Below are 27,570 nucleotides of genomic sequence, written 5' to 3' on the forward strand. Positions count from 1 at the left end.
ATCATAACATCATCAAGTGAATCAAATTCATTTATATAAAATTTAGTTGATTTGTAAAGGGTATTAAAGAAAAAGAAAATTTAGTTTTGAATAAAAAATATAAACAAATTTACTAAAATTTGTTTCTTTTCTTATTAAATTATATAATTGCCTTAAAATTAAAAAAATTGTTAAATAGAAAAGGTAGCTTTATCTGATTGACTACATATACTGATATACTACAAATTCTGCTTAGTGTGCTTTTTATTGAAATTATTATTTTATTTTAATTAAAGGACGAAATCTAATAACCATACCATGTGATATTTTTTTAATAATATTCTATTAAGAAGAATTAATATAAAACCGACTAGTTTTTCTTTCAGATATGTTCATATTTTATTTTGAAATAAAATAAAAATTATATCTTTTTTTAATAAAAATTATTGTCTATCAATATTTATAAAATAATTTCATTGTCGAAATACATCTAAGATTTTCCTTGTTTATGCAGTGCTAATGTCAACATTTTTTTTTTAATAAAAAATGTCCATCGTTTATCAGTACAAATACTTTTTAAGCACGCATGTAGTTAAGTAATAATAAACATGTTTTATTTTATACTTTTATGCTCTTCATATAAATTATTTGCAGACTAATTTTCCTTTGATTGCATTTATTAAATCAAAAATTAACCTTTACATTAAAATTAAAAACATCAAAAGTAATTCCAAGATGTATGTTATCTATATATTTACAAAGTAATTTCAATTTTAATATTTTATGAAGAACATGGCATGCATGCAGAATACATTAACTTTTTTAACTTTCGGCATATTTTTATAAAATTATTCAATATTATTTAATATTTTTAAGAAATTTCTAAAAAAATTTTAATTTTTAGTTAATATTCTAATTAAATAATAATGAACTAAAACTTATGAGCTATAAACTCTCGTTTTCGGAAAGGTTTAAAATTAAATCTTTCTTTAATAAATAACAGATTTTCAGTTATTATATAATTTACTAAATTACGCAACTTACTTTTAAATATTAAGTTAAAAGATAAACTTGTGGTATGATAAGAATTTTTGATAGACCATTTTTTCTTTTTTTACTGTATTGTTTATTTTTCTTTATTTACTACTGCAAAATGATGACGAAAGATAATAATATGCGGTTGATTTAAGTTCAACGTCAATTGAGAAATAATACGTGATAAATCGTTAAACATGTGTCTAATGAAAAAACACCATTAACTAGTAGATATTGATCTAAATATTCGTTGCCATGAATTATAATTCTATTTAGGACGTGTTTTCTGATACTAAAAAGTTAAAGTCAGTACCCACATTTTAATTTTTATAACTTTATGTATTAAACAATAAAAAATTGTAGAGAACATTTTCAACGACCTCGTACATTAGTAAATTGACGAAAAATAAGTATTAAATGATGTAAACATAATATAAATAATTTAAATTTAATATGTAATAATAATTTATAATTTAAAATGTTTTGTCATTAAAGTATGTAATTTAAAATATATATTATTAATGATACGTATTATATATAGTAAGTAAAAACTATAATTATATGTAATTTACATATGTGAAATAAATTAAAATTTTATATTTCGTTTATATTAAATATTGTTAATTACAGTTTTGTACTAATATCTTGAATACTATAAAATTACACTCAATTGATTTTATAATACAAAATATCGCAAGTTACTGACAAGTCCGACAATTTAGAATATGTTATCACCGCCGCTCTAAATAGTAAACAAATCGATCGATTAATTACATATAATCAACAGCTTGGTAGTTACTTTTCCTAAAAACGCTGTTACATGAGCCCCCCCCCTTTCTATTATAACGTAATCGCGTAAGCTAATATGCATATGCGTACATACACGCTCAAATGCATTGCCATACATAAAGTTGTATTTCCGCTCCTGAGCAATTACCACGAGTTGGCCTTTTCACTAAGTCGCATGTCGTTTGTCGCGTACAATAAGTGGAAGTGTATTCATTACGTGATCGTAATTACAAAGATCTTGCTACAGCTTAAAAATTCATGTAGGGCTCGCCAATTATTGGCATTGTACGGAGACCCAAGCTAACAGTTGTGTATATTTGTGGGGACACATAGGCACACGACTGTAGAATGTATGCAAATAATTATTCGTCCCTGTCGTTGTTGCATTATATCACGGGGTTTTGGTTACGGAACGCGTTGGAATAATTCACTGATTAAGCAAAGGTCTAGTTTTATTGTTCGAAACTTGTCACATTATCAGACTGGGAATGGATATGAAAAATACATTTTATTACGTACTCTCGGATGCGAGTAAGGTCGTTTTCAAAATACTGTTATTAAATGCAATTTAATATTTATAAAATCAGCATTGTTACTATAAATATTTTAATTATACAACCAGTGAAAGTCATAGATTATTTTGATTAACATAGGCTTTGACTAAAGGCTATGAAAATCAATAAAATCAGTTGCACAGATGTCGTATTTATAGAAAACTATGCATCTATGCATCGCTATCTGTATTACGTATTAATAATTATTTTATAATATTTATTCTAGTAGGCTTAAAACTTTTTTCTTTTCATTTGTTTCAAAAATAATATTATTATTAGATATATAAACACATATGTATTCGGTAGATTATTAATTATATATATAATATACTTCTATTAATTTCAATACTTCTTTATTAATAAATTGAAGTTGCAAGAGTGACATTACAAGAAATAAAGCAATGTTTTTCATAGAATTTATAAAGTTTATTTCATATTATAAATTAACATGTTACTTGCCATTATTTCCATTATATAATGAATTTAAATCAATTAATGTTTATATTTTACATTCATTAAAAACAAAAAAATATAAACAAATGATTTTTTTTATTTTAAAATTGTTTTTAAAATTGTTTTCAAATTAATTTTTTTATTGAAACTATATTATAAATATTATAAATGTAAAAATATTGGTATAAAATATTTATATAATTAAATATTTTAAATAATTTTGTTATGCTATGTGACAATATATATCACTTCGTAATAGAATATTTATTTGAGATTAAATTTGAATAAATTTATTAACATTATATAATATTATATAATTCGTATAGAAAGAACTATTCATAGAATTTTTTTAATTTAATTGCGATTATAAATAATTTGGACCGGTTCGATGGTGGTTTGCATATTTTCATATTATTATCAGTGACTTATCAAATTATTATTTTTTATCTTATTTTTATAATTATATAATTTATTGATATTTATTTTAAATGCAACTTGTTCGTTTCCTGATAACCAAAGTATTCGACTTTAACTTAGTAGTTAATTAAATATAATAGCGCCTTGAATTTTTGACACATTATATAATTCCAAAAAGATATATAATTCAGTTTCATTTGCTAATAATATGTTTGTAAATTACAAAATATTTTCAGTGAGATCATATTAGATATCGAGGAATAAATAATTAAAAACAAATATTTGAAGAAATAAATTGACTATTATAGAAAAAATGATTCTCTAATAAATTTGTAAAGAAATATTTATTCAACAAAAAAAATTAAAAAGTTTATATGAAATAAAAACACAATTATGGTTATTATTATAAGAAAATCAAAATACAATTGAATAATATGGTATATAATCTCATTCATCTATTTAAATATACGCAATAAGTACGCAATATATTGTTAATAAATATTCATTACTTAAAAAATGAATACTTATTGAAGTGAATTTATGAAATGTCAAAAAAAAGTTTATATAAATTTCATAAATTTTCTAAATATAAGATTTATAAATTCAATCTTCGATCAGAAATAAAAATAACTATAATGTATTAATGTATAAATCAGATATATACATTTTTAATATAATACAAAAACGATTAGAAGTGTTTTTTTATTATTTATGGAATAAAATAATTAAGAATAAAGTAAATAAATCATTAATTTCGTACTTTCATATTTTTATTTAAATTTATTGGCTTCTATCTTGCATAAATTTTACTTCGTTGAATGTAGCCATTAATATGAGTTGTATTTTCAGCAAATTGATGATAAGTCAAATATTTCTTAAACTATTGAATGTAAATACAAATTAATATTTTGAATACCGGTTGTTGTTTTTGAAGTAAAAGTATCATTATCGCAGACTCAAATATCAGGATCCAAATACATGCGCTTCATCTATAATAATTAGTTGAATAAATCAATTATACTAAATAAAATTTGCAAAAGAAACAATCTTCAATGACATGCATGAATGGCTATAAGTTTACAAGAATACACTACATACATTAGGAAGCAGAAGTGAAATGTACCTTTTATTTATTGCTATAATATTATTACATCAGTGAATGTAATATATAACAAATGTAAATGTATTATAATTTTCAATACTCATAAAGTATCGAATTAATGATCAATGATATAACATTTACACCTTATTTTTCTAGCATTTTTCTTTCTATCTACGATCTGTTTTAGAACTATTGTCGATACTTCAGTAACCATTCTTCACTCCTACAGATCAAAGAATTGCGTAACTGCAACAGTAAGAAAAGCTTATATATTAATATATATATATATATATATATATATATTAATTCTATAAATTAAAATTTGAATAAATGTGTAAATAAGTACTGGAAGAGCATTGTATAAGCCTATTATACAATCATATATGTAATACATTTAAATTGCATACATGACAATCTCTCCGACTTTATACAGGTTATTTAGTATAATGATTGCTTCGCATAAAGAACTTTTATTTAAAATTTTTATTTTTATTGATTAAAGAATGTCACTATTATGCACTTATAATTACAAAGTTTATTCGCCTATATTTGGAAACATTTTTGTTTTTAAATTATATTATCATTATGTATGTATACGCATTATCGATATGGAAAGGTATTCATGCAGTACTAATATATAGAGAGCAACTACATTTATCCGTCAATCAAACACGTCTCGGAATTATGCCAAAATGAATTAGTATAAATGAAACGGTGAAAAATAGTATATTGTAATAATAGTTTTTTTATTCCTGAATGATATTCTACTTTTTGCTACATGCTTATATATATATTGTTAAGTCAATTTGATCCATATTATACTTTATTAGATTTTAATAAGATTTAAAATAATTATATTTTTATTTGGACTTCAAAGTTAATAATGAAACATGTATTAACGATTTAAGATTCAAGTATTCATATAATTTAATAAAAATATTTAGTTAGAAATTTGAAATACGTTTTTTTATATATATTTTGCATACTTACAAGATTATAGTTATTTAAACAATATTTATCAAAAGCTATTGATTGATTGAAAATATTTATTATGCATTTTATAAGTCTCTTTGAAGGCAATAAAATATAATCCAACATTTTAATCTTAATAAAAATTAATTCAAAATCCTATTACTTTAAAGACTATAAAAGTTAATATATTAATATACTAAGATATTACTAATTATATTGAATTTTTTAATTTAATAAATATCAGATGCATTCGTATCTTACATTTATATATTGAATTTATCATGATCAATATTGGCCCTATACAAATTCTTTGGATATGGTAATTCTTTGGATTTTAATACTCCCTTGATTTTTACTGCGTAAACATAGCAACCTTCAACTGATATCAGAATAAGATTCCTATTGTAATAATTGCATAATGATGTTATCATTTATTTGAAGGAAATAGGAACTAAGAAATATCCTTACATTTAAATGAATTTCAGTCAAATATTTTTATTTTATATAATTAGCGCTAAACAGAAAAATATTATTATTCCATTATTTATAAATGTCAAAAAAAAGTACGCGATTTGGTAAAGAAATCATTAAAAAACGAATTTTCCAAATATTTCTATTCAAAATAATTGGTAAAAAATTAATGGGAATTTATATGCATGTAAATAAACTTTATTTAATTTATACAATACCAATTAAAAATAGTTTAATATTGACATAAAACAAACTCCTCCGTGATATTTTCACTATTTTTACAACTCGATTTATTACAAATAAAAATAATATTATGTCTCTTTAATACATCATAATTCTAAATCAATGAAACGCTCAATAATTAAGAATACACACTGAAACAAAATTTTTTAACACTTCTAGAAAACAAATAGATTTGAAGAATAGTTAGTATGAAAAAAATACACAGGAAAGAAATTAGATTTAAAAGATTGTAATATTTTGTAGTTTGTATTGTAATAGTTTTAATAAATATAAAAAAGTAAGACTAAATTTTAAGTTTTGCTGTAATTAAATTATCGCATAGTTTCATAACAATGCATATAATTTATGATATAATTAATAAAATACATTATATTATTAATATTATTATAATAAAATATTTGTAAAATAATTTATGATTGTGTTTAAGTGTATAATGATACGAAATAGAAATGATTTGAAATATAAAAAGCTTTAAACGATAAGTCATTAATATAGATATTGTTATTTATATCAAATTTATAATGTGTGGAAGTTCGAATCTATGTTTCGAATAATAATTAATTGTCTGTTTAAATGAACGAGCAGTAATCGCCGACACGCAAAAGCCGTCAATAACTAAATTCGAACTAAAATATAGAATTCGCGACATCAGTTTAAAAGCCAGTGACTCCGACGTTGAAGTGGGCGTAATAATCACCGCTCGATAAACTGAATGTGCGCATAATGAACTATGCGACAGGACTCGCACCAGCACTTTTTATCAGCTAACCGACTTGTGAACGCTCAATCAAGAATCAGTCTTTTCAATCGCACGCGCGTGCCTACATTTCCATCGACCGATGACATAATGCACTGCCCGTAAAAATGTCTCCCATCGATATAGAAGCGGCTTGGTCCACAGGGAAGAAGGGATAGAATAACAACGAGAGAAATAAAATCTCGACTTGTATATCCAAGCTCGTAGTTTACGCAATAGTTCTAAAGGCCATGGCAGTGATAAATCGCAAGGCACTACTCACTAGCAGTGTAAGTGCACCGGGTGCCTCAACGTTCCTTTAGCAGGTTTAATGACTGGTATTGGTGATAAGGCGACTGCTCGAGCTGCTGTAAAAAAGTGTCTCCTTACTAAAAGAATTTGCGTTTAATAGCGAGGAAGCAAAAGACTTTTAATCAGACTTTCCATAAACAGCACTTTAATATTGCAATGATGGTGGAGTTGTTGGTGATGAATAATATTAATTGATTTAACTGTCACTGTTTGTTTAATAATATGTATTCAAAATAGCAATGTGAATGTAAATGTCTTCTTTTAACTTCTTTTTTCGAACTGTTAAATCTTTGATTAGTTTTATATTTCAAATCCTCTAATATTATTCTAATATTATTCACTCGCTACAACAGCCCCCTGTAATAATATTTTAAACATTATAATTTACATTAGCATAGAATACGTATCAAAATTATATTGTCACATCTTTATAAGAATATATATATATATATTTTTTTAAATTATAACAATGATCAATTAATTACATATATTATTCGTGCTTTATAACAATGATGAATTATAAAAATAATTAATGTCATATATCTTTCATATTTGATTAAGCTTATAATATATTCGTGTCAATTACAGTAAATATATTTGCATTATAGTTTGTGCCATTTTCTTTTCTTCTTTATAGTTTAAAAATAATTAAATTAAAACAAAGTTTTGCGAGAAATAATTGAGCTTCTAATATCACGAAAAATGAATTCAAATATTCTAATATAATGTTTAACAAAAGTGAAATTTTGGTTAAATAAACAATGTATTATAAATGGCGGTCAACTTATTCAGAAATATGCTGAAATCATGTATACATCGATCTAACTTTTGTTGATTTCTTATGATTTTGTACTAACTAAAATCATTTAAATCATAATTTTAATGCTGAAATAATAAATTAATTTTCAATAACATTAATCAGTCAGTATAATAATTTGTCTATATTTTTAAATTTACTTAATCTATCATAAAAATTTATAAGTGGAAATATTTTATAGATGCTGAACAAATATGTTTATAAATTTTTATATTCAAATTTAAAAAAAATATTACTATGAAAAGTTCATTCAACCTTTTCAACATTATAAATTGTACCGAAAATTCAACATGAAATTAATAGTAAATTATTTCATTCATAACTTCGTATTTTTATGTTTGAATAAAATATTAAATTTGATTAAATTTGAAATATTCTATATTTAAATTATTTTATTATTGCAATACAAATTTGAGAACATATGAATTTTTTAAAACGACAGTTTTTCAATAATTTAATTATAATTTTTTAGTTTTTATTTAACTACCATGCTTGTCTGAAATAATTTTAATATTTCATATAATAATATTTTTAAAAATAAACATCAAAGTTATATTGCATTCAAATTAATATCTCATATACATATAAGATAGAGCTAACTTAGCAATATAAAAAACGAATAAATAAATATATTTAAAATTAAAACAAAGCAATGATAATTGTTAATTTTCTAAATTGGAAAATTACTTAAATTTCTTATTGTTTATTGAAATAAAAAATAAATAAAGACTCCTAAGTAGAGATATTCGGTAAATATTTAATTTATGGTCGCAGTATATTTTTAAAGAGAATGATAAAGTTCAATTTAGCTAGTTGGATAAGTCAAATCAATATTGTTTATATTGATAAAAAATTCATATTAATTACAATAGAGTTAGATATATTATATTTATTTATTTACAATTACTTTATATATTTGGTCTGTAAATTTATTTGTATTAGAAATTGACTATAAATTTACGAAATTAATAATATTTAACATGTATTTATATAATTTTCGAAAACTTTATATTAAACAAGGTAAATGATAAACTTTAATAGATTTAATAAATTTAGCAGTCACATAGATTTATATGTACTATTATTTCAAATTCTTCATGTTTTTCAATTTTATGCCAATGTCATTGATTTTTCTTCATTTTGATATTTTAAAATTTTCATATATAGAAAAGTTATATTAAAGCTATATTCATTATGCAAATTACCGAATTGTAAGTATAAGAAATATTAACCAAATATTGTTTGGATTTGATTTACTTTCATTCATTTTTCTATACTACTCAGATAACATTTGTAAATGTTCTTATTAAAACTCAAAAGCATTTAAAGTCGATAGATTCAGAACAATGAATAATAATAATAGCGGCATAATTTATACAGTCCACATAAAAGAAATATATAAAAAAAATTGAATTATTACGCACACCTAAGCTATGTAATCGGGAAATAAGTAAAACTCCTTGTGAAAAGACGTTGTAAGGTGCAAAACATAGATGTCAAAAAAGCTAACAGGTGTATGGAGGCAGTATACCGCAGTAATTACTGTGATGCAATGGTGCGCGATGTAATTTTCGATGGGAAATGCCTGTGGTGCATTTTATCGCGCAATGCGGGAGCAAGCGCTTGTACGCGTGCGTGCGTAACATTATGACATTGCGCGATGACTCGCCCACGATAAGGGAAATACGAATGTTTCACTCCTAAAACTCATGAATAATGACGTTGATTTGCCTAGTTCGTTAATATTCTAAGGATGAACTTTAAGGTCGTACGTCAATTCTGAAAGTGCACTGGGCTGCAAAATTTTTTGTTCCCAAGTCTCAGTGGACCATAGGCTTTTCTATTACTTTCGATTGACTGGAAACGGAACATTATTCAACGAAATGTTTACATACGCTTAATGTAGGTTTACATTCAGTATTAGTGGCGAATTAATAATTTTAAAGATTATTACAAATTGAATAGTACTAGTAGTTAAGAATCATCAATACTATGTAAATTTTCTTATCATTATTAGAATAAAGATGTATGTAATGTATTTTTAGCTAATAAAATAATTAAAATATATCATTTACTCGAAATATTTTCTGTTGAAATCAACTATATATAGTTTTAAATAAATTTAAGAGTTGTTCTTATAATTAAAATTAGTCGTAATATTTTATAAATAAATATTGATAGATTCTTATTATCTCTATTATAATTATATCTCTAACACTAATATCTCTATTATTGATAGATAGTTAAAATATATTTGATTTATTAAGAAGAAATATATTATCATTTTATTTTATAATGCCGGTACAATATTGGACAAACTGCATACATATTTCTTTATTATTTTTATAACAATGATTATTTTATAAATATAATTTAATACTGAATTTTCTTATTACTTATTAATTTACATTTATTATAGATTGACTTCATTCTCTGAAGATTTAAAAATATTTCATTAGCGACCGAACAATTACTCGTGCATGGCCTTAAAAGTTTATTGATATCAACAATGTATATAGAGATATATCAGTACCTTATTTAGAATGCATTTATATTATATATATATATGCATTGTTCATTAAACAAGATTAGCAATACAGTATATCAAGGAATTTAAAAATGTTCCTTATCAAGGGTATTTTTTTTTTTATTATTACAATCTCTTTATAAATGATATATTAAAATTAAACTATTGAATTTTAATAATTCTATATTCTTATCAACAAGTAAGAAATCGATTCAATTTGTACATATGAAAATGAGAATAAATAATCGTCGTGTTTAGAAAATAATATTTTAAATGATTCATATAAATTCTCTAACATTCTTTAACTAAATTAACAACGTATTTATAAGAAGAAAACAATGCATTACTGAAACAGTGGCAGGTGAATGATCGTCTTGTGCAACCAAGGGCATTATTATTAGTCGTAGCTCATTGAAATACTGAAATAGCATGAGGTACAGGGCGTCTTAATTGCTCATTGCAGATATAATGAAATAATTAATAATTATTTGGTTGAGCTTCACTTTCATGTAGAGCGACTCCCACGCACATGGCGTTACATACTGCGAAACTCGGCGCCGCGCATAACTTTCTGCCGGTAAGTTAAAATCAGTATATATCGATTACCAATGCGGACAGCTATAAGTGATATTTTTACGTATAACCGATCGGTAATACAAAAGGACTTACTTATCGGCCTACTTAATTAGATAATTATTAACTTGTAAGGAACTGAAATGACTTGCACACTGAATATAAATAATTCAGTAATATGCACATATATTTCTAATTTATGACCGCAGAAATGATTCTATTCACTTTAACAGAAATATTACTTTAATAAACATTTATTTTTATACATTATAAAATTGTATACTTATTAAAATACACAAAAATTAAATTTGAAAAATCATTGTATAATTAAAAATTTCCAAAAATTAAGCATTTTATTATAGTTAATATAATATATTTTATTTTTCAACTAAAAATTATATTTTAATATAAAGTTCCTGATTATTAATTTATACATATTTATAAATTTTAGTGCTATATAAATATTAGTCACGTAATATTACATAAATTATTTGAACAAAGTATTGTAAAAGTCAGTTTAATGAAATAATATTTCAAAATAGATCAATTAGATTCATTTCTAATAATGTTACCGATTGGATAGAAATCCTTTCGTTTTTTAATATCAACATTAACTTTGTTCTATTCAAAGCTGTTACATAAAATACTATGAATATAATATTTTGTAATGAGTAACATAGCATAAAAATACATAATAAAATAATTTTTAAATTTTAACAATATGTACATAATTTCAAAATGAATTGACAATTATTCTTTCAATATTTTTTCTTATAAAGAAATGAAAATAAAACATATTTAATGCTCAATGAACAAATAAAACCACAATTTTATAAACATACGTTTAATTTTATCGATATTCCTATCTTAATCTAATTTTTTTATGTAATATTGGAGTTTTTAGTCGATTTTATGATATCGTTCTATTATTTGTGCTTTTCGAATTTGTTTTTCTTCTTGGAATATCCATATATTGATATTAAAAAATACCTCAACATTTTTGATTCAACAATAATTTTATACTAATATATACATAAAATAGAATACCAAATTTAATTCACTAAACAGAAGTCGTTATTCATGTTATTATGAATATGACAGAGTTATTTTTCTACATTTCATAACACAATTATTAAAAATTCTAGATTTGCAGTTTACTTATCTGAAATTTAGTTTTATTTTTTTCTTCATTTTATCTTAGTTACATTATTGTGTTTTACCTTCTATCTACAGCAGCTGTATGCAACATTCATTTAATATTACTTTATATTACAAATGGTTTATGAACAAGTAATTAAAATTACAATTTTTTACTTTTTTTGGACTTTATATAAATTGTCTTTTATATCAGTCATTCAATTAGACCAATTATAATTTATTTAAGCAACTGCATAATTATGATATAGTTTAATATCATTTTTAAAATTGTTATACCATTTGAAGCAGTAAATATATCTGGTAGTATGAAATTTCATAAATTTTTCAAATGTTCAATACATATATTTTTTAGAAAAGCATATTGCATACAAAAAATAGGAGAACATTGTAATTTAACAAAGTAATTTTAAATTTTGTGGGATGGATAAAAAACGTTTTTTATACATAAGTTAATAAAAGCAAAGAAATCAAAAGATGTCTTCGAGATTCAGCGCACAATACCATGAAATTTCACACCAAAAATATAATAAATTTAAAAGGAATATTTATCTAATATTTATCTAATAAAATATAACAGGTAAAAAAATTATCAAAATGATTAACAAAACTATCAATGCCGCTGCTTATCTATCTATATGTAAGTATGTATGTATCTAATATGTATGTATGTATATATGGGATGTAAATATTTGTTGAAATTAGAATCGAAAGCAATTTAAAAGGGTGTGCCGTTACTTGGATTTATATACGAGCATGTAAGAAAGAAGTAGAGAAATCAAAGAAAAATTCAGGGTTAAAACAAGTGTATAGCGATACTCTCAAAGAAAATGATCTCGGAGGACGTGTGTGCTATTGCTCTAAGTACTTCTCGTAATTATCATGTTCTTATTTTTTTTATTATTTTTTCATTATCTTTTGCCTTCGACGTTAATCTTAATTATATGCATACCTTGTAATATCTTCAGGTAGAAGTATCTGAATACTTTTATTTTCTTCTTTCTACTTTTGAACGCGTTAACTACTATTTTTCTATCTATGATATAGTGGTATGTAAAACAATATTTTAATTTCTTAATATGTAAACGATTATAACATTAATATGAAAATAATGAGTACTTTATGTTTATTCGTATAGTCAACAATAAAAACCATTACGTAGATATAATGATTGTACCATCAAAGCCAGAATTCATAAATTGGATGGTACACTGTATTTTTCATATATAGACTTAAAAGTAAATTTTAAATCAATAAATCTAGATAAAATTTCTAGGTAAACACATAAAATTTAAAGCAGTAATTGATTCATGAAATATATTTGCACGTTCTAATTTAAGTATTCGATTATTGTAATTTATTCATACAAAAAATAATATCTATTGATTATTTTTCACAATTTCTTGCTGATTACTTTATAAACTTTTTACTTTGCTTTATTATAATATCGTTTTATCAAATGGTATATTATATGTTTATTGTTATTTTATTAAATGGCTTTATTTTTATTACCATTCTATAAAACAGTATATCAAATGCTTATTATTATTATTAATTATATTTAATAATTCAGTTAATTACTGTTTTTAAAGAATGTAAGAAAAAATAATAAGTATTTCATAATACTTAAATAACTTTTTATAAATAAAGGATACGTATGTTGTTACTTCTTGTAAATTCAATCATAAGGTAGTAGTTAAAATGTAATAAAACATAGATAAACAGAAAAACAGTTTTCAAGAATTATATAAGTAATTGCAAACCACTGGTGAAAAACAGTAATAAAGAATATACGGTTAAAAAAATTATAAATGTTATATAATATGAAATGTTTGAGAAACGATTAATATAATTATAAGAGGAGCGAATAGCACTAGATTAATGTGTTATATGAAAATTTCAAAAAATTAAATAGTTACAAAGATATTTTAAACTTTTTTTATATTGTTAGAAAAAGAAAAAAATTCGGAAAATAAATTAAGTAAAACATATTTAAATTATTAATTATGAATACTAATTTTTAGTTAAAGGATCAAATATAAAAAATACTATATTACTTTATAAAAATTTTTTTATAGTGAAGCAGAAATACAAATAATTCTATCATTGTACTATATAACTGAATATAAGTAATTTTATAAATATGAAATGAAAGAATTATTTATTTTAAATAAATATGCCAATAATATAGTTTAATAACTTTATTTTTCAAGATTCGTTTATCATATTTGTTCTAGCGCAATGTAAAAGAATTTGAAGAAAATTTTATATGTTAATATGACTTTTATAATATTTTGTATAAATTATGAAAATGTACTAAATTATAAAAATTAATTTTTCTATTATAAATTTCTTTCATCCTACATAATATCATAAATTCAATAATTTATAATTATAAACAATCTAAATCATAAGATTTGATAAATTATAAACTCATAAGTAGTCGTTATTAATTTGCACGAATAATTTTTGATGCATTAGATGAATTTTCTTCTTATATACGAAGAAGAAAATGTTAAACAACTTTAAGTAAATTACATATTAAAAAATAATGTTTGCATATAAAATTATCCTTAATGAACATTTATAATAGATTTATAAAATGTACAAAAAATATAAAAATGATAAAGCAAAATGTATTACAGTGTAATTGAACGTTAGTAAGAATAATCTTTTTTATAAAAACTGTACATCATAGAAAATGTATTTTTTACAAAAATAATTCCTATTTTAAATAATTAATAAAAATCAATATTAAAGCATTGATCAAGATGTCGAGATGAATCAATAAATGTAATGAATGCTCTAAAGGAAAATTAAATATATCTTAATTATTATTTTGAGAATTGTTGTCTAATTTCTTTAACTTATATTCATTTATCTTAGATAATAGTAATTATAATACTATATTTCCTAGTTATTTCAACATAGTATTTGCAATTTATAGATGCATTATATCGACATTAAACTTTATATTAATAACTTAATTATACATACATACACTTTTTCATACTTAACTGATTCAATTTAACATCTGAATTTATTATGAATATGACATGATTAAGTGTGGATCTTCTCCTTGACAGCGTTACATTTCATTGCTATGTAGTATATAAGTAAATCGTAAAAATTAATATTAGTTGTGAAATATTAATGCCAATTAGTGACTTGAATTAACCTTTTGGAAATTGAATTATATCAATATTAATCTCAGTTTTAAATGAAATTTGCGAGTTTGTTTTATAAATTATAAGTTATGAAAATTTTAATCTGTAGCATTAAGTTTTTGTTAATTAAACCCTGTATTATATATACGGTAATTAAATAATATAAATATCAACGTGATTTTCTTTTCATCATTTCAATTAATTATCATATAAAAAGTAATGATTAATATTGATTTGGGTTATTAGTTATTCAATAATTAAATTTCTAAAGATTATTTGCATTCATTTATTTATAGGCGAATTTTAAATATGCGTATTAACATTTTTCTGATTAGATGTAATAAAAAAGATTAACAGATTTATCGAAAGAATTTTTAGGATGTTTATAGATTTTATCGTAAATAATTTAATATTTTTATTTATAAAGTATCGTGAAATATATTTTACAAATTTTTGGATTTCCTATATACTTTTTACGTTTATGAATTTTAAGCTCATTTATATATGCGTTTGCATTGTACATTGAATGAATAATAAATAAATCTTACATTTTATTTGATATCAAGTGCATTATATTTCTTTATTGAATTATGGCAGCATATTTTAGATTATTATAAATTTTTATTACCATTTGGTTCTATATTATATTATAATAGTGTCTTATCAATTAAAGATATGAAAAGAAACCAATATTACCTTTGATTGAAGAAAAAACTAGTAGCTATACTTTAATTACTATTACTTTAACCACTGCTCAAGCTCTCAGATTGTAGCCTATAAATAAAGTATCTTCTCCATCCCGGATGTGAGTTGTTATTCAGCAAACTTGTTTTCTCGACACTGTCCGCTAAAACATCTCATCCAAAACATTCTCAGTTGTTTACTATTTATTTCGGCTTATTTATTCGCTCTTGCTAATATTCTCTACAATTTTGTACTCTTTACTGAAGATAATTATTATTTCCTGAACGACAATTTATTATTAGATAATTTTTTAATTTAAAATTATTAAAGATAATTTTTTATTTAATTTATAAAATATTTCTTAAATAATTATATTAGATTGTTTGCCTTATGCAAACAATTTTTTTAACAGTTATAAGCCTACATGCATTTTCATTTATTTGCTCTTTCTAAGATAGTCTCTTTTAAAATTTACTTATCTATAATTGTTTTAATTGTGCATAAAAGAATAAAATAGCTTTACATTAAAAACTTATAGTTAAAATAAAATCTGCAATGAAAAAAGTATTTAGGAGCCTTGCAAAATTTGAAAATAGTAATTGCTATAGAAAATAGTAAATAATATGATTGATATCATAGGAATTATATATGAAAATTTAAATTAGAATTTTTATAGCAAAGATTTCAAAATAGAAGATTATCAGTAGTTTTACCAAAAATTAATATTTAAAATAATAAAATAAAAATATCTTTGAGAAAATGAAAAAGCATAGAACTATTTTAAAACAATTGTCACTTATTTATGTATATTTAATATTAAATAAATTGTAATTAATTATGTTACTTCGATCGTATTTCCTTTTATATTTTAAAGTCAAAATTTTTTAAAGATAACAGGTTCTTAGTCTCCCATTCCGAAATACTGTCTGGCATGCAATGTCTCGTTCCACTGCGAGAACATGCGTACGCTTAACTAGATTTACATAGTGAAATTATTTGCATATCTGTAAAAGAACTTTAACTTCAATTGAAATCAGCATACTTTTAATAATTATTTTTATTATATAATAAAATTTAATATATAATAAATAAAGATATATATAAGATATTATGTAATAGCAGATAAATTAATTAATAAAAAAATTTAATTATAAAATCATTCAATATATTCAAGATTTTAGTTTTTCGTTTTTTTCTCATGCATTTGGAAAAAATAATTTTATAATTACCCGAAACAATTCTACAATTTTTCATATTTTAATCGATTAAATTTTTAATATAAGTATTAATTTTAATTTTAATTTTAATTTAATATAACTTTTAAAATAAGATTGCATAGTACTTAATATATTATTTATATATGAGACTATTCAATAATTAACATTATTTGTTATGAAGTGAATGTTTTGTAGGTTTCATATGTATTATATCTCTTGCTAATAAATTTGTTATTACTATTCAATCAACTATAATAATCAATAAAGTTCTGTATTAGTGCAATTTTAATATTTTTTAATAAATAATCCTTTGATCTTAAACGTTGAAATAATAAAGCGATAATTACAATTATAATAATGTTAAAAATACAAGTACACTTCATTATGAAAATATGTTATGAAGTACTTAAATAATTGAGAATTTAAAAAAATAATAATTTCTTATGTTAGACTGTTATTAAAATTGAAATATAATTTAAACTTGGTCGTTGCCAACAAGAAAATTGTCAAAGGAATTGTACAATTTTCTTGGAAAAGCAACAAGATCCATCATTAAGATGAATTTCATGCATCTGGCGAGTAACGGCGCAAGAACAAGATAAAGAGGAGCGCTTAGTAGTAAGAGTAGCAAGAGTGCTCGTCGAGAAGAAGATCCGCATCTCTCACCACTTCCTAACGAGGGGGATGCTTTACTTTGTCGGTCCGCTACCACTGTTATCCACTGGACAAAAACAAAGGCTCGCGGACTCGAAAGAAACGGTGAAGAAAGCACGTAGGACAGGGCCCGGCTAGGAGCTCTTGACCTCGTATTGTCCGTCCCTCGTCTACGCCACCGCGCAATGCCAATGTCAACGCCGCGACAGGAGCATTCGTATGTATGCGCGCGCGCGCATAATATATCCCTACCCTCGGACGTTCGAGTTCGACGACTCCCCCCAAGAAGTTTCCTATATAAGGGAGCCGAGACAAGCACTCCTCGTCTCAGAGGATCTCTCGACGGTGCATTAAATATCACAACTCCCAGCTCCTGGCGCACGCACACAGGCATCTTACGATATGAAGGCCTTCGTGAGTATAACGCACGTCATTCGCGTCAAGAATCCGATCGTTGAATTATCTTCTCGTATGACGGCCCATCGTACAGCCTGGATCCTTTATTGGTCACTTGGCTATCTTCGCTCGGAGAAACACAGCCATGATAATAGGATATACCGTTTTAGAATAATGACGAACGAATTTGGGTGAAGAGGAGCAACTTTGAAGTAAGCCATGTGGTCATACATCTGCAACTCATTGCTGTGCTTTTAGATAACGAGGTTACCGGCTTACTCCAAACTGGCTCGTCTTCCTCGGGATAAAACACTAATTTTATTTTAAACGGAATATCTTCGTCCTTTACGTTATACTTTATTTATGCAATGAACGGACAATAGATTTAAATTAGGATACTTTTATGTGAGTAAGATTAAATACTATTGGTAAATTTCTATTGGTATTAAGAATTAGTTCAGTTACCGACAGAATATATATATTCTGACTGCTTATTTATTAATATACGCTTATACTACATCTTTGTATGTATAAATAAATGCATTAAATTATTTTACCAACACTTTTTTATATATATATTAATAATTGTATTTTTAAAAAGTCAAAAGATTGCTCCTTATACTAAAATATTATCTTTCAAAATTAATCTTAACAATTTAGAAATTAATTTTAAATACGAAATTTCAATTTGAAGGTAACCTTGTCTTTTATTCACTTTAATTTAGAGTTTAAAAAAAAAAATATTTACGTAGTTTAAAATTGATAGATATAACATTATACATAATATAGCATAATTATTTTGTAGCTAATTGTAGCAATTCTTATATTTTGTTAATATCTGCAGATATGTAATTGTAAATAAGAATATGAGAAAATTTTTGACACTAACATTGATTAAATACTCGGTAATAAATGATAATTAAGAATTTTCATCTACCTAAAATACTAATTAGATTTTATAAATTAAAGGATTGAAATACAATAAAAAAAAGGAGTTATAAACTTTGTTTATTGTTGTATTTCAATTTCTTAATTTATAAAATTTTTTTTTACACGTATAATTAACAACAATAAACAATAAATAAAGTTTAATTAATTAAATTAATTTAAACATTTCTACTTTTTAAGTCTTAAGTTTAGGCGAAATTTAAGAGAAATTCTTTGGAACAACAAAAAAGTGGTATTTCTTTTAATGGTAGAAAAACATAAGTGCATAGCTAAATTATGAAAATGACGGCTTGGAAGATAAACTGCACACTTAACGTACAAAATAATAGTAAATTATATACTTTTATGTTTTAAATAGAAATTTGTATGGGAATTTTTAAGCACTTTTGCCTCGTCACTATTTCTTTTCTAATTTTAGAAATTGAAAAATTCTAAAATCCATAAATTTTTTTTAAAAATATTAATTGGTATAATTTTAAAAGATAGCATTGCATAATACATTTTTAAATGTTATTTATGTACAATTTTATGTATATGTTGTATTATTTACGATAGAAAAACAGAGAGGGAGAGAGAGAGAGAGAGAGAGAGAGAGAGAGAGAGAAGAAATACGTATTAAAATATTAAGTTTAGTAAATAATTAAAAAAATTTTTAATTTATTATTTATTTATGATTGTGGAAATATTCAACTTTAAGCGTATTATAAAATCAAATCAAATATATTACTATAAAAGTATACGTTTTCACACAAATATTTGGTTTCAATATCAATTTGGTTATTTATTATTTGATATTAAAACTATTTAATGAATACTTTTTTTTTTTATTTATTTTCAAATTAAATGTGATTAATGCACAGAAGTGCGTGTCACTATACTTGATACGATTACTAGCAATTACAAGTTTAATTCAGTATTGAAAATTATACGCGTAAAAAATATCTCCCTGCAAAAATAACACTTTTGTATTCTTTACCGATTGATACAGATATGATATCGCAAAGTCTCATTGGCGCATTACCAATGCATCTATAATTACTATTATATATTTTCTCATATCAGGTTGCATTATTCGTGGTGGCATTAGCTGATCAGAGTATAGCGGCTGTCTTAGTGCCTAGAGACACCCCCGAAGTTGCTGCCGCTAAAGCTGCCCATTTTGCTCAATATAATTACGAGGCGGTAAGAAATACTCTCGGATACGTGCCATATCCGCATTATTACCAGCTCTCCTCTCAAGAACCTTTAGTTTATAACGTGCCAGTGGCCTACGGTCCAGCACCCATTGGAGCCGACGGACGCGTTCTCGATACCCCAGAAGTAATCGCTGCTAAGGTCGCTCACTTCGCTGCTCATGCAAAGGTTGGTTGGTTGTCTTTATAATGCCGTTACTGACTAATCCCGGAAATTCCGTGGCACTATTTCTTCATTTATACAATGCTGAGAAAAATGTCGTTTTAATGAAATGCAGGCAATTATCAGATCGCATTCCAATCAAGCACGCCTTGCACTCTATTCAAATTCCACATAATCACATTGCATTACAATCGATTTTATTTTAAACAGCAAATTTTATCGAGATTTGCTTTCTTTATACAATAGAGTGATATTTAAAAATCGATCATTATAGTTCTATATAAATTTTAAAAATAATAAGCGTCGAAGCGTAAGACGTTTGTTCTAGAGGGGATTCGGGTAAATGAAATTAGGCTTTATTTACTTGAATTCGATGCAAAAGTCACTTATCCACATTAATTGTATTTTATTAAATATCATTGTACAATTAATTTAGTATTCCGAATTTTATAACTGCTTTAAATTTCCAAGCAAAAATCATAATCTCATGAATTAAAATAAAAAGTAAAAATTAGTGCGACTGCTTTCATAAATTAAAATGTAGATAAATATGTCGATAAAAATACAATAAGGAATCTTAAAGATTTTTTTATTGAAAACATTAAAATAAAAACGGCTTATATAACCCGTTAATATAAATTCTAATTGTATTACACCACTCTTATAATACTTAAAATTCTTAAAGTCCTTGGTCAATACTTAAAAATCTTGTCCGACTAGGAAAATTTAACTTCAATAAAGGGCTCATCGCGTGTCATAAGTACGGAAATAAAAAATTGCATTCCACAAACATTCTGGATAACAATTCGCGTCAAGTGTAATCATTCCCATAAAACATCCATTGGTCGCGATCGGCCGCTAATCAACCGCCCATCCTCTTCGCTTCTCAACCTCGCTGTTTTCTCGAGAACAGGCATCTTTGAAGCCATACGGGGCCCTTGCTATCTCGCCATACTATGCTTACGGCTACCCATACACAGCGCCCATCGGTCCGGACGGTAACGTTGTCGACACACCGGAAGTTGCTGCAGCCAAAGCCGCCCACTTCGCCGCTCATGCCGCCGCACATTATTGAGTTGTGCTGTGGTAAGGAGTCTTGGATTGTTAGCGTTGTTGGATCTAAGTGAAGACAAATGCCAAGTTGCAGCGAGACATACAAATTCATCCGGCCTTTCATCGTCAAGTGTTACAAGTTCTTACAGCATCAAGGAATGAATCAGTTGTTGTCGTAAATATGATCGATCGGAAGTACGACTCGTGTGACGCATACTTAATGCACAATCGAGGGACTTGACACTTTTGCTATTTTAAATCTTATTTTCACAATAAAAATTGGAATATTTTTTATTCGACACTGTAATTTGTGAGTATGAATTCGCATTATTTCAATATAACTCATTTGTAATATTTATAATAAATGACGATTCATTGATTGTTAATGCTTGTTGTTTGTTGCTCCTACATCCCGTATCGTTTGATGTATTATTAAGCGATTAATGACCTAAGAGCAAAGTTAGTTGTAGAAAATAAATAATACTCGAGTATTTATTATTTAAAAAATTACTTAATTATTAATCGATCTGTTCTCACGCTACTATAAATATTATACTTATTGATTTAAAATTCGTCTATTTTAAGAAAGGTATAACATTTGAATTAAAATATAATTAGCTAAATAACGAATAATTTTCATATTTTGGTTTTCGTATTAGAAAATATTGAGAATATTAATGTAACATACTAACAGCAAGTAGTTACTCGTAAATTTTTGTTTCGAATCTTTTTTCTATTAAATAATTTAATCTTTGAATTTTTAAACGTGATTATTAACAAAGTATTTACATCTTAATTAATAAGATTTAAAAAAAAGATGAACTGATTTCATTACTTTTGGTATTTAGCTATTGTCTCATTTTTTCTTCATTTCTCTATTACTTTCATTAATATTAGTTTTTACAAATTTTTATACAACTTTTAATGTTTTTTTTTTTATCATTATTAAAGAAATTGTTGATCAATTAATTATTGTATCTGAACCCTACGGATTATAAAGGATTATATATTCAGGTTATAAAATATTGCAGACATTGTCATGAAGCACATATGGTCAATAATTTTTTAAAAACAGTATAATTTATTGATTGCCTATTAATCATTAAAATATTACATGATACAAAAATGAAGTACTTTTTAACACTAATATTATATGTAGCACTTTATATTAAAAATCATATTTACATAGAAAAAACACTATTATGTTTATTAAAATTTAATACATAGATTTAATTTTAAGCAGTTGCAATTGTATAATTTGTAATTTATAATTTGTAATGACCTATTATCATAATTTTTATTGCCGCTGCTAGTACACATTATTCAATAATTTGAACAAAATTATTACAAAGTTGATTAATGATTAAAATAAATGATTTTCTTTAATCAGGTTTTAATTATCGTACATCAATATACACAATGTTTCTTTAAAAACTATTGCACTTATATACATTATCTGGCATAATCACTTTCTATATACTTTTTCGCAAATAAAATATTTTACAAATCTTTGAAATATTCTACATTTATTTGATTCTGAGTAAATTATAATTAGACTTATTATTTAGAATAAAAATATATTAAATTCTATGAAACTCATCTTTCAATAAAAAAAAATGTTTATTATTTATTATAGTTTGCAAAGTTAAATTATTACATTTTATTGAAGGAACAGTGATAATACATCTATGTACAATAATTAATTATATTATATAGAATAATGGGATTTTCTGTTGGTTAATCAACTTTTTCAACCTATGCTTAGTTAATAAATTTGTCTTAAACTATATTTGAAAGAGTAAATTTCTTTTCATATATCTGTTAATATTAGGATTTATATATAGAAAATAAGTTGTTGAATTAATACTAGGATGTACATAACTTTCGGATTTAAATAATCAGATGAAAAATATAGATAATATTATTTTTTTCAATATATAATTTTTCGATACATAATTTAATGGTATGGGAATAATGAAATAAATAGAACTAATAATATTTGTAGTGAAATATTACAATATTTTTATTCTATTTTTAAACCTTCACGTGCCATTTGCATTGCTCCTTCTTCAGTTTTATTTCCTCCAGTAAAAAGATTGACATGAACAAATACGCACTCTTTAATGCCAGATACTTCAACTAGTTTTTCATTCCTTAGACCCCCCCACTTTGCAGGCAAAGTTTTTCTGAAAAATACATACATATAGATATAAACGTGAAAAATATAATTCTCATTCCGGAGTAAAATTATTTTATTTAATAATATATAGAGATTGAAATTGTTTATGGAATAAATATTTAATTATTCATTATTAAATGAATTCTTTAATTTTAAATTTATACAAATTTCTTTAATTTTAGATTAAAATATGATTTTATTCTGTAATTTTTTTTCTCGAATAAATTACATAAATAAATTTAACAATCTATAATATCAATTTTTATATATAATTTTTACCTCAATACAAAACTACCAGGCTTCACAGGTACTGCTTGCACCATGTAATTATTGTTATAAAAAATGACAAACTTTATAATCGGTTCGAGATTAAGATGTTTTTCAATGGCAAAAAAATGTTCCTTCCATGGACATGCTTGACTCAACTTAATTATTTCACCACTTGAATCAACCTAAAAAAAACTTGTTTATTAATATACACATTATTAATCAATTATATTTATATAATGTTTCTTTTTCAAATTAACTCACTATCAACATTGATAGTTAATAATTTATAAATTCATTTGTACTTAGTTATTTGCTAGTAGATATTTAGAAAATGAAAGTTTATAATGTATACGATATAAATAGTAATCAAATTAGTAATAAAATTTGTCAAATTTTTAATAAGCATTTACTAAATATGTGTAAATATTATCAGAAATTAATAATTTACATCTGTGTGTCTAACAAATTCTATACTTATACTTAATATACATTCTTTATATACTTATTTCAGTACCTGAAAGCGGTTTTGAATAGCTGCTTCGACTATCACTTTACATGGTAACCAAATATGTACACAATCATTAACAAAAGATAAAAATTCTTCTCGAACTAGATTTAGTGCTTCAGTAAATTGTGTAGTTTGATTCAAATTACTATTCCATGGAGGATTTAGTTTTCCAACCCTGGATGATAAATCTGTGACTATTCGGTAACTATAATAAATAAAAATTGATGAAATAATGTAGATAGTTTTCTATCAAGAAAAAATTCGACATTTCATTTACTAACACTGGTTCATCAACAGTCATTGATACTCCATTATCTAAAGCATCAATTTCTGTGATTAAATTATCATATACTTTTGTAAAAACTGCTTCGGTATCCTCTTCAGTTATCTCAGGAAATAATTGTTTAATTATTCTGTGTCCAAAATGACAATAGATCAAACCAGCACTACTAAGTTTTATAGTTGAATTATAATTTGGATTTTTTAATACAGTACTAATCGTTTCACTAAATGTTCTGTAATATCAATTTATCACATTGAAAAGAAATTGTAGTAAAAATGAATGCATTGGTTATTATTACTAAATAACTACAGTACAATTAAATTTTTAATTAATTGTAACCAATAAAGTATCGTAATCATTGTAATACCACATCAATATTTAAATATTTTTATTTGCATTTATTTTTTCTTTATGCCTTTGTTTAATTATATACAATAATTTTTAATTGGATTATGAAATAATTTTATTGAATTTGAATTGAATTTAAGTCATCTACGTACGTTTACATATAAATAAAATATTAAATTTTTTTAAGAATATTTAAGTAATTATTATTATATCATAAATTAGATAAATTTAATCAATTTTATAATAATAACAATTAACTATACTTCATATGGTGATCATATCTGTGAATTTTGGGATCATATATATCACCAACATCAACAACTACATCGCAGGTTTCTAATATTGATAACTCTCGAGTCCTAAAAGTAAAATAATATTGCTCATATTAATTCATTTAAAAAAAAAATTTTTTTTTTATCATTCATAATCAAATTTGTGTAATTTATTATTAGTCAAATTTAATCAATCGGCTAGGCGTAATTATATTATCAAAGTATTTAACTTTTAAAAATGCATAATATATACAAATTTTAATACATTAATCATTATTACTTAATATATTATATAAATTATTAAAAACGTTCTTACTTTAATTGACAGTTAAAAACACGAGAATATACTTAAAAATTTAAATATCGTTAAAAAAATTTTAAAATGAAGATGAAAATAAAAATAATGACTCAACAATAGAACAAAATAAATAACCACATTATTTACTAAGATTAAGCAATCTTGTATATATTATTCAAACAATCGTAAATGAAAAAAAAAAATTAGAAAAACAAGAACCTAAATAAAAATAAACCTTAATACATAGAATTAAACCGATTTTAATTTTCAACATAACCTCCAAAATATTAATAAATATCATAAATTCGTATATTTTTATTATTAAATTTAAAGTTTTTATTTACCGCACAATCTCGGCATCCTTATACTCAGGAAGAATTTTAAGCATACAACAAGCAAGTACTTCATCGCAATGAAATATTCCATTGTGTGTTCCAATTTTAACTGAACTCATTTTCATAGATAATGTCGAAAATTTTCTATAATTTAATTTATTAAACTGAAAACTTTTATTATAAACGAATTTGATGAAATATCTGGTCATAAACCACTCGCTTAACATTTGACAATATTCTATAAAATTATATTGTTATGGATGTTAGAACACGTGTACACCTAACATGGTACCTTTATTTTTTGAAATTCAATTAAAAATGGCAAACAATTTTTAGGTTTCTGTATACTATTGTCGTAATTCTGATTGGATATTATACGTGCATTAAATTTAAAATTTTTGCCTGAAATCGGATGAGGTTAAGAAAGAAAATTTAATAGAGATGAAAAATTTGTATAAATATTTCGATCATTATATTCGATAATTGTAATTTTTACAATAAAACAATTAACTCATTAAAAATTTCATAGTTAATATTTATAAAAAATTTTTAATTAAAATCTTTAGTTTATGAATTATTTTTAGTTATTGTCAATTCAGTTTTTATAGTATGATACATAATAATAAAAGAATTACAATAATGCAGCCTAAATTAAAAAATTAATATGTCTATTCAAAAGTTTTATCACAATTAGTATACAATAATTTAATTATTCTCTATTTAACGAATTTATAAAAACATTTTAATTAAATATTTATGAATGGATTCCAAAAAATCTTGATTAGATATTTTGAATTATACTTTTAAAATCATTTTATTACGAAAAGCAGTAAAAATTTCTTTTTTAAAAAAATTGTTTGTTTTAGTTATGTAATAGAAAATAATTTATAGTTGAAATTTGAAATTACTCAACGTACTGTAAAATATAAAAATTCTTATTTAATTTATCAGGCCTATTAGTATAATCAGAACAAAAAATTCTTATATGTAAATTAATTACTATAGCCTATTCCTCAAAAGTATTTGTGTTCATTATACGAATATTTATATACGATCATCATTATTAACATTATCAATATGTCGAAACTGATTACAATTATTATTAAATTCAAATTCTACAAAGCAGCTCAGAGAATGATAAAGACAGATTTTAAGAAATATTAGCATATTATAAATGAATATATATATTTTTGTAATTATTAATATTGTTTGAGAATGAGAGACTCCGTTTAGTAAGGCAATAAAATATCTGACAAGTAATATCATGAACATTGTATTTAAGACTTCAAAACTTTCCTGCTCATAATTATTTGTACTAGTGTCATAAAACATCTGGAAAACTCTAGCGAAATGTGCTCATACTCCCAGTGCAGTAGAATCTAATGGGTTTATTGCCGGGAGAACCCCAAAGTAGATTCAGAACGAATATCAGATATGCGTAAAGCATTGAGTACAAAACATTTACTT

General features: G+C 24.0%; 2 protein-coding genes across 2 annotated transcripts; one reads left to right on the forward strand and one right to left on the reverse strand.

Moving 5' to 3' along the window:
• Positions 1 to 18,175: 18,175 nt before the first annotated feature.
• On the forward strand, positions 18,176 to 21,909 carry LOC105360622 (cuticle protein 18.7). The gene is made up of 3 exons (XM_011497575.1): positions 18,176 to 18,271; positions 20,264 to 20,563; positions 21,471 to 21,909. Exons 1-3 carry the CDS (start codon positions 18,260 to 18,262, stop codon positions 21,630 to 21,632), a joined length of 474 nt encoding a protein of 157 aa, XP_011495877.1. The 5' UTR covers positions 18,176 to 18,259; the 3' UTR covers positions 21,633 to 21,909.
• Positions 21,910 to 23,608: 1,699 nt separating this feature from the next.
• On the reverse strand, positions 23,609 to 26,374 carry LOC105360623 (UPF0160 protein MYG1, mitochondrial). The gene is made up of 6 exons (XM_011497576.1): positions 26,113 to 26,374; positions 25,462 to 25,557; positions 24,849 to 25,082; positions 24,574 to 24,772; positions 24,069 to 24,241; positions 23,609 to 23,796 (listed from the first exon to the last, which is right to left on the reverse strand). Exons 1-6 carry the CDS (start codon positions 26,328 to 26,330, stop codon positions 23,634 to 23,636), a joined length of 1,083 nt encoding a protein of 360 aa, XP_011495878.1. The 5' UTR covers positions 26,331 to 26,374; the 3' UTR covers positions 23,609 to 23,633.
• Positions 26,375 to 27,570: the final 1,196 nt, after the last annotated feature.

Source organism: Ceratosolen solmsi, unplaced genomic scaffold, assembly GCF_000503995.2.
Source record: "Ceratosolen solmsi marchali unplaced genomic scaffold, CerSol_1.0 scaffold47, whole genome shotgun sequence".
Classification (NCBI taxonomy): Eukaryota; Metazoa; Arthropoda; class Insecta; order Hymenoptera; family Agaonidae; genus Ceratosolen; species Ceratosolen solmsi.